Raw genomic sequence first — 12,682 nt, 5'->3', positions numbered from 1 at the left:
ATCATATTTAACTTCTTAAGTCATTTTAACATGAATTGAAAGCAACAGGATCACAAAGATAAAGGAGGAATAGGAACTCTACCATTTGTAACATTTTACTCTGACATGTCCCCAGTTTCTCCTCACAGCGAGCAAGATGACAAATACTTTTACCACAGATATATATAGATAACAGGACGCAGAAACACAGTCTCACCCCTGAAGAACAAGATGTTTATATCTATATATAAAACTGGTTTCACTCTTTTCACGATCACAGAAAATTGTTTGTTTTAAAAACTCCAGCAACCGCTTCTTTAAACACTGTTCATGTGTTGGTGAGTAAACAAAGAGAAACAACGTTTTCGTTTGCCACAGTGTGAGTAGAGGAACAGTGACGAGATGGTTTGCCAGATCCAAAATGAACAGAAAACCTGCCCAACAGATAAAAACACAATCCAACCAAACCTCTGTTCTGCCAAAAATAGTTTTTTCTGATCCAACATGTTCAAAATAAGTCCAATTAGGCAGAACAAATAAACAACTTGGCAACAAGAGGAAGGTAGATACAGGATAAACAGGTAACGATGAGGAGGAAATGTTCATCTCTGTCAAGGTCACAGCTTTTATCCTGTAACAATCATTCTTCTATTTTTATCTTCATACGAACATTGAAAACTCTCCTGACTAACTCTCATGTTTTGAATGTTGAAGTCTTCCTCTCCAAGATGCAGTTAGTTTCTCATCATGACCATGTTTTGAACGTATTACTTTATAAAGTTCTCCCCTGTCTAAGCGAACAAGAGGTTACGAGAGCAGAGTCCATTATGATATAATAATGGCTTCACTCCTCCTCCAGCCAGCTGTAATCACGCTGCGCTTTGTTTATACGACGAATCCCTTGGAGGTGGAGACGTTCATTCATGATATGCGGTGACAAACCTCAATGTTTGACCAATGACAGCAAAGTGGGCTTCGTTATGGTAAACAAGATTTAAGCTTAAGAAAAAAACTGTGTTTTCAGTGGGCGGGGCTTAAGCACATTTTGTAATGTAAATATTTGAATGAAAATAAAGTTTTGTTCAAACAGACACATACTGATGATAGAGTCCAAGATAAGTTTAAGACACATTTAAATCAACACTTGAGTTGTCAAACGTTTTTAAGCAAAACAACACATTTTCTATTATAATCATAAAACTAATCTGTAAAAAAGGAAAGAAAATTATTAATTATCTTTTAAAGGATTTGAAAACACACAATGCCAGACGATGTGAAGCAACAATGATGCAGCTGCACGCTTGGAAAATAAGCAGTTTTGTGTGTAAATACGCTGAACCCGTCACAGCAGCAGAACATTTGTTGGAGCGTCTGTGGCAGCAGCAGCAACAGCCTGGACAAACACCAGCGTGTTCAAACAGAGGAAGCCTGAGGAGGATTTGATGTCTTCAATTCCTTTGCGGTGTGTGTTTGTCAGATTTAGTGTCAAAGTTGAAATTGTTGAAAACCCCTTTTTTACACTTCAGATGTTCGGCTGTGGAAGACGGATGACCCACCTTGCCCTCGCCGCACTTGGTGCCCGTCATGACGAGGCCCGGGTCTGGCAGGTCCCCCTGGCCCTCCTGGGTGCTGTAGACGTATGTGCCGCGACACTTCACCTCGACGCCGCCCGTCTTGACGGTGGTATCGATGGAGACGGCGTTTGTGCCTTTGGGCTTCTTGGCGGCGCTCTGACACTGGATCTTACCACACTTGGCATCACTGGACACAAATCAAAGCACAGCTCTCAGACACATTCATCAAACAGCACGACTTCGGACGGAAGAGAAAACTTTCTGGTCTTCAGGGGGGAGTTTTTTTTTTTGTCGCTGAAGGTGGTTTTGTTGTTCACTGCGAAGACTGACCAGAACTGAATCCAATAACAAACAGCTTCGGCTGTACAAATGTGGCCAAATTCAAGCAAAACAATTTCAAATAGGAAGACAATGTTTGACAAAGCTCATGGCAGGGACATGCAAACACTGGCTTCTGTTGTCGGACAGGATTTTCTAATCAAAAAGACTCTTCTTAAATAATTGCTGCTGCTCTGTGTTCATTCAATGGATCCACAAACTTTTAATGGTGTTTTCAAGTTCCAGGGCAACACTGGGTTTCTTATCAGCCACTAAATCTCTCGCATCCTTTCTACGTATCGAACCCAGTAATGAGGTCCTAACTGTCTCTTAAAGTTTATCAGTGGAAGGTCAGTTATTCAAGGTAACGTATTTGAGGTACATTAGTGGTTTTTGACCTATTGAGCTCTGAGAAAAACTCAAAAACTGTTCTTAATTGATTGAATTTTTAACTAAATAAATAATTGATATGTATTACTATTTTGTGATACTAAGTGGTGATGCTATTTGACAAAGGTTTTAATGTGTAAATCATTTCTTTTTTGTGATGTTTAAACTAGTGCAGTCTATGCTGTGAACGACAATGTGATTTAAACTTTATTAACTCATTCATATTTTCAGGTTAAAAACAAAGCGAGGCTGAAAAAGTTATTTCCCCTTTATGCCAGAGGAAACCATTTTTTTAATGCTATATAATCTTCAGAGATGATTTCATTACATTTATATGCAAAAACATATTTTATTTTCTATTTAATCCAAATGTTAAAACACAAATGGCCTTTTTTCAGCTTTTCATAAATGTAGGGACTTTACAGAAAGTGTTGAAGAACATCAACGTCCTCTCTGACAGCTTCAGGACGTTCAGCGTCTCTTCAGCGCGACACTGATCTAAACCACGCTTGTATTTAATGAGTTCCTCTTTTCATTATCAAACATTTACCTTCATTTAAATATCTCCTAGGGAAGCTGCAAATCCATCCTTTGTTGAGAAAAGCTTCCATAAAAGATGTCTTTTTTTTGTCGCCTCTATCAGCGCTTATATCGCTGTCATGAATATGGAAATTCAAATGAGAACGACACACGCGCTCCCCGAATCTACTTGAGTGGAAAAAACCAGTGAGGTGGAGAGCAGAGTGATTGGCAGGTTCTGGAAGGAGGGATCGCACCTTTCCTGGCATATTTAGAGGCACTTATAGTTCCTCTAATCAGCTCCGTGAGTCACCGCGGTCAGAAAGCCCGGATGGCTCCGGCGGGACTCTGGAACGGACTTGAGCCGTGATGGATCATGTGAGGCAGACGTCAACAAACTTAATCTGGAGCCTCATTTACATCGCTAACTGGCTAATTTGGCTGCATTAATGAGCTCTGGAGCAGAGCCACAAATATGATCCCACAGCGGCGCGAGACGCTGCACCGAGGAGCCCAACAATCTAACAGCTGCCTGAGCAAACCTCTGTGAGCGAGGAGAGCAGGACGTTTACCAAAGAAACAAAGTGGATTCGTGCATAGACTTTTAACCAAAGTCTTAAATACTTTTAAATATTAAAAAAACACCACAAAATGTATTGATCTCTTTCTGATGTTGCTGCATGAAACCAGCGCATCTGCCATTAGCTTTTTCGAAACCAACGAAAAAAAAATTCTTATCATGTGCTCACATATTTAAGATTAAAAACAATTTAAATAAAGGTATTTTAATTGCCATTAAAGGCCGTATTTTTGGGTAATTTTATGTCTTTCAAGAATCCGGAGGGAGCCTTAACTACAACATCGGTCCCTAAACCACGGATACAACCCGCCTCCACATTTGGCTCGGCCTCCGGAACAATACCAGAGATGCATTTTGATTTTCTTTTCACCACCCATTTTCAGGAGTTCAATTCTTTTTCAGGTTAGCTAAAAACGGACTTTTTTCGTGAAGGACCCAGAGAGGGTTATTAGTTTATGTTCGGCTTCCTGGAAAAAAAACCCCAAAACAAACATTTAGGCACGTAAAAAAGTTATGTGGCCCAACATTAAAGAAACACTCAGACTTTATGGAAATAAATGCAAACTCTGTCACTGACTCACTGCAATAAAGCAGTATAAGGGCCACGTGGGTCACAGTTACAAACTAATCACTAGAGACAATATGAAAAGAATGAAAACATCCTCCCTGACTATGGTAGGACATCCCTTCTCTCTTGCAACACGCTCACCTTTTTGCACATTTTGTGTAGTTCCCATACTGATCTTTGCCACAGTTGCCAAAGGCGTTCCCCCCTGCATTGACATCTTCAAAGCAGGCGTCGTGAGCTGGTCTGGCTCCTGGAAAAAAATGCATCAAAAATTTAGTTGAGCACCATTGTGTCCTTCTGCACTTTTTGTCTTCTGGTTTACATTACTTCATTTATAGCAATATGTGTGTAAAATAAATAAATAAAATAAAGTTTCAAGCAATGGCTGTAGTCTGCACTCTCTGAGTGATTTTCTAGTCATTATATATGACATATACTTACAATGAGTGAGTGAACATTTAACTTTATAAAAGAGAGTAAGATAGCTTTGTTTCATGCAGATAGTTAAGACATGAGGCGTCATCTTCAGGGGTATTGGGGTGCAGTTCTGTATCGTAAACAGAAGAAGTTGATAGAAGATGTTACCGTAGCCCCAGAGCTGCACACACTGCTGCTCATGGGTGAGGCACATGCCGTTGTAGCAGTAGGCGACTCCGTACTGGCAGGACGAGCCGTCCAGCAGGTAGACGTTGGAGGGACAGTATGGAGAACCTCCCGTGCAGTATTCTGGCAGATCGCAGGCTCCTGCTGGTCCTCGACACATGGTGCCCGCCTGCTTCAGCTGACGGAGGACGAGGGTAACAAAAGAAGTGGCTGAGGAACAGTCGACTGGCCTTCATAACAGTTATTATGATTCAGTTGCTGATTAGGAAACACAACAAATTGATGAAAAGAAGACAAATGCACTTTAAAATCCATCACACAGAGGTCATAATCTTTAAGATGTCTACGTCGCGGTCCGACAATATGAATAATTGCCAGAAAGTACATGTCTTGTGATCCTGTCTATTTATTTTGACAAGCCTCTACTGTACATATCTGAAGTCGACTTCATGTTTTGCATCGTAGGTCTGAGAGGACCCCAATTTCATCTATGCTGTATGTCTTGAACAAAAGAACTTGAACTTGAAAGTATGTCTGTGCAAACACTTGCATCAAACACCTTTTTTGTCAACATTATTCTTATTTTTAAAGTGATAGTTCCTCCAGAATTCACTCATTTTCTACTCACCCTCACGTTGACCAAAGGTAGGGATTATTTTTTAAGTATTTTTTGAGTATTCTGTTCTGTTTTAGAGTTATAGATAAAATGTGAGTCTATTTTAAGCAACTGGAGCTCAGTTGTCTTCATCTTCATCTTCGTCCAAAAACAAATACCTCTGTGGTGCTCGTCTGTAACTGCATCTTGTATTGAAGCCTCAACATTTTTAAACAAGTCTATATTTGAAGATTGTTTGGCTTACATGCTACACAAAGAGGAAATACTCTTTTTTTCCTATACATTTTGTCTAATTTCCTTAGTATTCTCCCTATTTTTTGTCTGCCTTGTCAGCAGGAGGTTTGCACGGCTGAGCTGATAAGTGGCGTCTCTCTCTTGTGGTAAAATCAGTGTTTTCTTGAGACATTTACATCGGTATCTGCTCCGAAGACGTGTTGTCAGTCACGTAGCTTCTGTTTAGCATCATCTACCTCACTAAGATGGCAGCTGTTGAGGGTTTGAAAGTGTCTATCGATCGACACTGAATTTTGTGTATCTACAAAATATTAAGAGTAAGTGCAGAAGTGAGCGATTTACGACAGAGTTATTCAACTAAAGTTATTCCGTTCACTGAACACAAGCTCGAGCTGAGACACGACTCAGAAAAAGAGGCTAACAAGGAGCAAGAGCAGATAAACTTCCTCGCAAAGATTAAAGTTTAAAAAGTGTTAAAATATTGAGATTATAGAAGTTTTTATACCGTAATATTGACAGCCTGAAATGCGTCGGAGTGAAAATTCATTCCGAATCATTTAAAATTCAATCTTTATTCAGCTCTTCCTGATTACTTTTGCTGGAAACGCAAGGTTCTTTGTAGCATCTCTTCCTAACTGAGACGCAGCACATCCTCAATTTTCTTTCCAAGATATCATTGAGCGAAGCACACAATCAATACACACACCAACGTTTATGTGTAACCTTTGGTGAGCCGAGCTGAGCAGAAGCTGTCAGCGCTGCAGCCCAACATCAGGATGAACGCTGATTAGAGAGCGGATGAAACGCGTCGGCGTGATGAGAGGCTGACACGTGACACCGTGACACATGCTGAGAGTTACACTGTAATGTGTGTGTCTTACTTTGCAACCCTCGCAGCACACTCCGTGTGCACACTGCGCCTCTTCTTTCAGCGTGCAATTATTGGCGTTGCAGCAGTCGTTGGTGCATTCCTGCAAACACACACACACACACTTGTTATATCTCAGCTGACACAGATCAAACACACACCCACACGTTTCCATTCAAACAGTTTGCATGTGTTCAATCCGATTTTAAACTTTGTAGTTTAAGAAGAAAGAATGTGATTATGAAAATGTACATAACATCATTCTGGGACCAACAAATGAAGTAAAAGACAAAAAACGATGATGAACCGAAACCCTGAACGGTTTTAAAAATCTTATTTGTGATCTCTTGAAAAATGTGCCCTTGAAGTACAACAAACTCACAGTAAATGTAACTTTGAGTGCTGGGTAAATGTTTCATAAGAGATTAGTTTAAAAATATTGGTTGTCAACCAATAAATGTAGGTTTTTTAACATGTTCATTTGCACATTTTTTTAATAAGCTTTACATTTGCATGTGGAAGAAATTAACCTCATAATTCTACATTTTCTTTTCAAAAGAAACACTTGTGAGTGCAAACAAGACTCACAAGCACAGTTGTCTGCAGCTCAAGCATGACAAAACCTTCAATATCTACCTATATCCAGATGACACTACAAAAACAAAATGTTCCTATCATGAACGATACATCAAACATATCTTCAGAACTTTTACAGCTATTAACAGGTGGATGCAGTTGAAAACATAACCTCCTTGGCAGTGGTATTTATCATTGTTAGCTACCATGCAAGCGTAATATGACAACCAAGGATATCTTCGGTAACTTAAACTTTCTTCTTAAATCCTGCCCCAGTCAGTGAGTCAACTTACAGTACAGGAAAGTATAAACACTGCTCATTACGAGGCACTAGTGTCGCAGTGTGACTACATGAGAAGTACTATCGCTCTCTCTGGGAACAAACCCATGACCTCCTCATTACTAATTGGCCAATTAACAACATATGCCACAATGACCTTCACTTTTGGACGCTAAGAATGTTGTGGATTTAGAGATAAATGACACTTTGAGGACATTTCTCCACAACTTAAAATAGGTAAAGGTATATACCTATTTTTTGCTGATTTTCCTTTGTTTCTTTAGGTTATCAAAGTGTTGAATAAAAGACACTTAAAAGCTTCTTCAGGGCTGAATCTCTCAACCAAAGTCCAGATGTTCTTGTTCTGTTGCGACTGTGTAAATAACCAGCTTTAAGGTAAGAGTGACATTTGATTTTTGTGTTATAACTCCACATGACTGAGAGAAATCGCAGTGAACTGACTTAAAGTAAAAATGCCAGAACTAAACACATTGTTGTTCTCAACTCAGAAGTGACAGAAGATTGACAGCTATGATCGTTTCGAACACAAAAGAGCAGAAAGAAAAGAAAGAAAATTCCACCTCCATGTCTCCACTTGAACAGAGATGAGCTCCGGCGAGTGATTGTGACTTGGTTAAGCCAAAAAAGAAAAATTCTCATGTTGATCATTTACTCTGACAAAATGTTTCGGTCCAGATGTTGTTTTCGTATTTAATCCGAGTTATGAGTCATAAGTTGATCATGGTTTGAATCTATGGCTAAGATTTGGGCGGTAAAACAGATGTTACGCTGCACGACAACAATTTGAAGACTTAATTGTTTTTTAGGAATGGTGCAAGTCTGCCACTGATCCTTCTCCGTTAGAAATGTTTTATTAATTTTCAGCTCTGGTTTTTCTCCTCTTTTTTATTATTTGCACTGCAAAAAAGTATAAACGTGATTATATATATGCATGTGTGTGTATAGAGTGGTCGCTCGTTTATTGCGGGGGGGTTATGTTAATACATACATTAAAAAATATATAGTATACAGTATATACAGAATATCACTGCAATTTTTTCTCATAATCCCTACTCTTTTCACTCTTTAAACCTTTCATAAATTACCATTAACATTTTCCACATCCTCAAAACCTACAACATGAAATTATTAAAGATAAACTACCACATAAAATGTATTACAGCTCCTCTGATCACACTGCGTCCCCATCCTCATCTGTAAGGTCTTTTTCCTCATTTCTCTTTTTTTTTTTTTTACAAAAAAGAAGACTTATTTATTTGGTAGTTGTTCAGTTCAGGGTTTTACTATGTCAGTGAAGGTGTCATGAGGGACATGAGGTCAATAATATTATTTCTGGTCCCTCTACTGTCAGAACCATGTAACTGCAATGTCCTGGGTTCTCTTGAATACAGCGTCTGTTTATAAAAAGTCTGTTAACTTCCCTTGAAAAGACTGTCTCTGATCTACTCCTGTAAAGTAGTCTGGTGGTTAAATGTACCTCAAGGACACGATCGGGTCACCAGACCAGGTTACGCATCAAAGAAAATGGTTACGATAATAATGATAATAAGGTTTTACTGCAAGAATCGTGTCAAATGCCTCAATATAGTATTGAGGCTTCTTTTCTACTCTTTTTAAACTCTTTTTTTTTGTTTTACTTTGGCGGCCACTCACAAATGTCACAATTTATAATGTGGCCCCAACAAAAAAAAAAAAGATAACCAACCCTTTTGTAGACCAACCAGTCACCGGGCATAAAAACTAACTATTGCCATAATAACTTTTGACAAGCACTGGGTATCAGCACTAATCCTGGTACTAATACCTTCACTTCGATACCAGTTCATGAATAATACTTTTTTCTATAACACTTTCATAAGATCAACTCTAACGAAAGGAAAATGACATTACATCGTGTGCAAATCTGGAGTTTAACTTTTCAGTTTTGGTAAACTTCCACAACAAGAGAATTAAATGACAAGTTTCCACCACAAAAGAACACTTTCTAACAAGTGACAAAACAATCTGATGTTCACTGCATTACTTCTTCTTAAGAATAATCCAAACATTATTAAGTTCGGATAATGCATGGGTACAAAACTCGGAACCGAAATGTTTTTATGTTTGATACATTTTGGTCAGAGCCACAAAAGAACCAGATTAATACCCAAATCAACTTTGAGTCTCAGACAGCTGATGATTTCTTGCTTTTCCTTTATTTTCTGAGATTCTTATAGTTGTCTTGACCTTTTAGCATTTATTTTATGGAGTATTGTTTTGATTGTTTTAGCGCTTTATGGCCCATTAATGACTTACTTACTTACTTTTTCTTTAACTATTTTGGTTCTTACGTTTGTCACGTTGACAATATTGACCCGGACAGTGTCCATCTGTCCGATCCACTGTCTTCCTGTTTAGCTGATTCTGATGGATCCAGCATGTTGTTAGACAGTTTCTATCTCGGTCAATACATTCAATTGGACCCAGTGTGCCGATCCATCTTCTTCCACCAACTCTGAGCTCACCAGGACGTCAGGCGGCCGGAGCCAATCTGAGCGTTATTAGCGAGAAAGGCTTCTATTCCACAGTAGGCATCATTTAGACAGGCTATTACTTAAACACAGACGCCCACCGAGTGATCAGGAAGCATCAGAAGTCCCTGAGGAAACCAAGGTGAGAATCCGTGATTCAGAAGCCAGATAACACGGCTGCAAAGAACATTTATTTTAAAGCTGGCTTGGTTATAGAATAAAGGATGTATAATTGGTAACTGCTGCAAGAATCCCACAACAATATAAGTGCTTCTATAAACCACATAAGAACAAGAGGAGGTTTTAAGGATGATAAGAAGGAACTAAAGCGGTTGATGGGGCGAAACTGCGAGAGCAGAAGAATGTAGCGAAGGAGCATCACATTTAGTCAAATTGCCGATCATATATTTGGGCGGTTGAGCAGCATATTGCCGTGCGCCTCATTTGCAATGCTAAGATAAGAGCAGGTGGCTCGTCGGCAGCTCGACAGTCGGCGCCGAGTGGGAAACATAACAAACGGCTGTCAGTGCTGACGCCGCTGCTGTCAGCCTGCAATTTGTTTCTACTGTTTTCAATTTGCTCTGCCGCTTGAACCACAGACGTTTACTTAACCTCCGGCTTTATTGAGCGCAAACACACATCCTGATTTGAGGAATGTTTCTGCGACGTGTGCGTCTGTGTGTGTGCGCGGGTTTAATGCAACAATTGTGGGAGGAAGCTGCACAACAATACTCAGGTGATAGAAAGTAACAACGTTTAAACTTCTTCATGGGTGACAGCCGACTGAACCCTCCACTGTGCCGTTCATTTAGTTCCCATGAAGCAAAGCAGTTGTTCTCCTCATTTGCAAATGAAAGAAAACGTCAGGAGTGTCAACTCAAACACAATATTAGTCACCGGCTCAACTACAATTCTATCCCTTAATCAATGGCCCTCATTTAACAGAATTGAGTTCTAGAATAATTCTCTAACTATTTTTTTTTTTAATTAAAAGATTTCTTAATTTTAATTAATTAATTTAATTAAAAGAAGGCTCTAGTCCTCACGACTCCCACAAGTGATGAAGCGACAGAAAATGAATGGATTAATGACATAATAAGAGTTTTGTCAGTTGTGAAGGAGAAAAAAATGTGTTGTGTTTAGATGCCTATCCCTTGTGTTTTAACAGGGTCAAGGTGACCTGGAGGCGTTTAAAATGTGTTTGTAGTATGCCTTGTGTTGTCTCTGGCTCAAGGTGAACGACCTGCGTACGTTTTTCTGGAAGCATGGGAAGTGACTCACCTTGACAACACAATATGTAACTCAAAACGTTTGTTTGAGGTCCTCACAACGGTTTAGAGCATTTTGGTTTCCAACAGAATTTAAGAGCAGCATTTAGCGGGAAATAAAACTTTCCAATCAACATCAACTGCTTCATTTCTAAAACCAACGTCTTGAAATTTCATCAATTTATCTGACAATAAAGTGTATAAATATGAAATGAGGTTGCAGTTCTAATATGCTCACGTCAGGCTCTCCACAGTCACACTCCTCTCCCTCCTCCACGAAACCGTTGCCGCACTTCTTTCCTCCCACCAGGTCCTTCATGTTGGGCATGTTGTAGAGACACATCCCGCCTCCCTTCTGGAAGTAGCTGTCCAGGTCGCGCTTGCTGCAGCGGCTGAAGACGCGTGGAAACGGGTGACTGGAGGGGAACCACAGATGCGTTATTGAAGGAGACAAGAACAATATGGCGTGTTCTACAACACTAGCCCCTTACCCTGTGGCCGCGGCCATCACGCAGCCTCCCTGCTCTGCGGTGGCTTCGACGCAGCAGCCGTCATTGTCATGGCTCATTCCGAAGTTGTGGCCGATCTCATGGGCCATGGTGGCCGCGGCACCAATGGCAACATCGGAGTGGTCCTGAAAATCATGTGAGAGACAATACACATTTTAGGAGCTTCATCTTACTCCACTTATCCAGGGCAGAAGCCGGAGACCCAGACTATTATCGCACAAGATACATCGTCTAGCTCTTCCGGGGGGTGGGGGCTGGGACACACAGTACCCCATGATCTCCAAACAGTGGGACATGCCCTGAAATCCTCACTAGCAAGGGGCCCCGGATTTGTACCTGCTTTAACGTATACAGTTAGTTTAGCCTTCTGGCTTAGCTCTCTTTTTCCGACCACAGATTGGTAAAGTGTACCTGCTGACCCATCTCCAATACGTCTGTGCTCTATTCTACCCTCACTCGTGAACAAGCCCCTGAGATACCTGAACTAAATTGGGACAGGATCTCATCCCTAACCAGAAGAGGGCACCCCAACATATTCCAGCTGAGAACTATGGACTCAGATTAAGAGGTGATGATTTTCATCCCAACCGCTTCCCACTCAAAATCACTCCATTAATAGATACAGCTAACATGACCACAACATCTGTGAGAAGAAGAGACCTGGTCCGAAAACCACCAAACAGGGCCCCCTCCACGCCCTGGCTGCGTCTACAAATTCTGTTCTTAACTTTTAAATCCAGCCCTCACTCACAGGAAATGAGTGCGACTTATCATCGAACTCGTTATTATAAAAGCCGTCGAAAAAATGAACTGAACATAAAACATCTTGAGAATACAATTACTATTCAGATAATCTGTCTCATTTAACATTAATATGACTCTAGATCACATTTCAAGCAACTATAATTGCATAATTATATGAAGACAAATTTCTGTGTTTAATGTCTGGTTTGTTAAAGACGAAAAGTTTTTGAAAGCATATTCTGCAGCTCTGACAAGAAGTGTCATCCTGCGTAAATATTCGACTGCCGTGTGTCATTCCAGACACTGCTTTTGGGGAAATGAAATGACTTTGTGTTTGTTTTCATTCTGAAGGGAGAAATGTAAAAGTCATCAGTCCTCATTGATGGATACGGAGCCTGCAACTGTAATAGCTTCTTGATTTTTCACTGTTATTGCTGCAGGTATCGTTCACTCAGACGAGGCCTCCCGAGAAAAGTCATTTCATGCTGCAAATAGTTCCAAGTTGGACTCAACAATTCTTCCAGG

At 40.2% G+C, this 12,682-nt stretch overlaps 1 protein-coding gene across 1 annotated transcript in view; it reads right to left on the bottom strand.

Annotated features, from left to right (window-relative positions):
- The window catches only part of adam19a (ADAM metallopeptidase domain 19a), a 142,087-nt gene that overhangs the window by 20,229 nt on the left and 109,176 nt on the right, over window positions 1–12,682 (bottom strand). Inside the window, exons 11-16 of the mRNA XM_087789723.1 lie at window positions 11,396–11,538; window positions 11,143–11,320; window positions 6,263–6,352; window positions 4,514–4,709; window positions 4,070–4,178; window positions 1,536–1,740 (exon numbers count right to left, since the gene is read on the bottom strand). Of these exons, the coding sequence (XP_087645849.1) occupies window positions 1,536–1,740; window positions 4,070–4,178; window positions 4,514–4,709; window positions 6,263–6,352; window positions 11,143–11,320; window positions 11,396–11,538 (921 nt within the window). The remainder of the gene's footprint in view (window positions 1–1,535; window positions 1,741–4,069; window positions 4,179–4,513; window positions 4,710–6,262; window positions 6,353–11,142; window positions 11,321–11,395; window positions 11,539–12,682) is intronic.

This window comes from Callionymus lyra, chromosome 4 (assembly GCF_982586985.1).
Source record: "Callionymus lyra chromosome 4, fCalLyr1.hap1.1, whole genome shotgun sequence".
Taxonomy (NCBI): domain Eukaryota; kingdom Metazoa; phylum Chordata; class Actinopteri; order Syngnathiformes; family Callionymidae; genus Callionymus; species Callionymus lyra.
The sequence above is the reverse complement of the archived record's forward strand: the minus strand, read 5'-3'. Positions and strand labels throughout refer to the sequence as shown.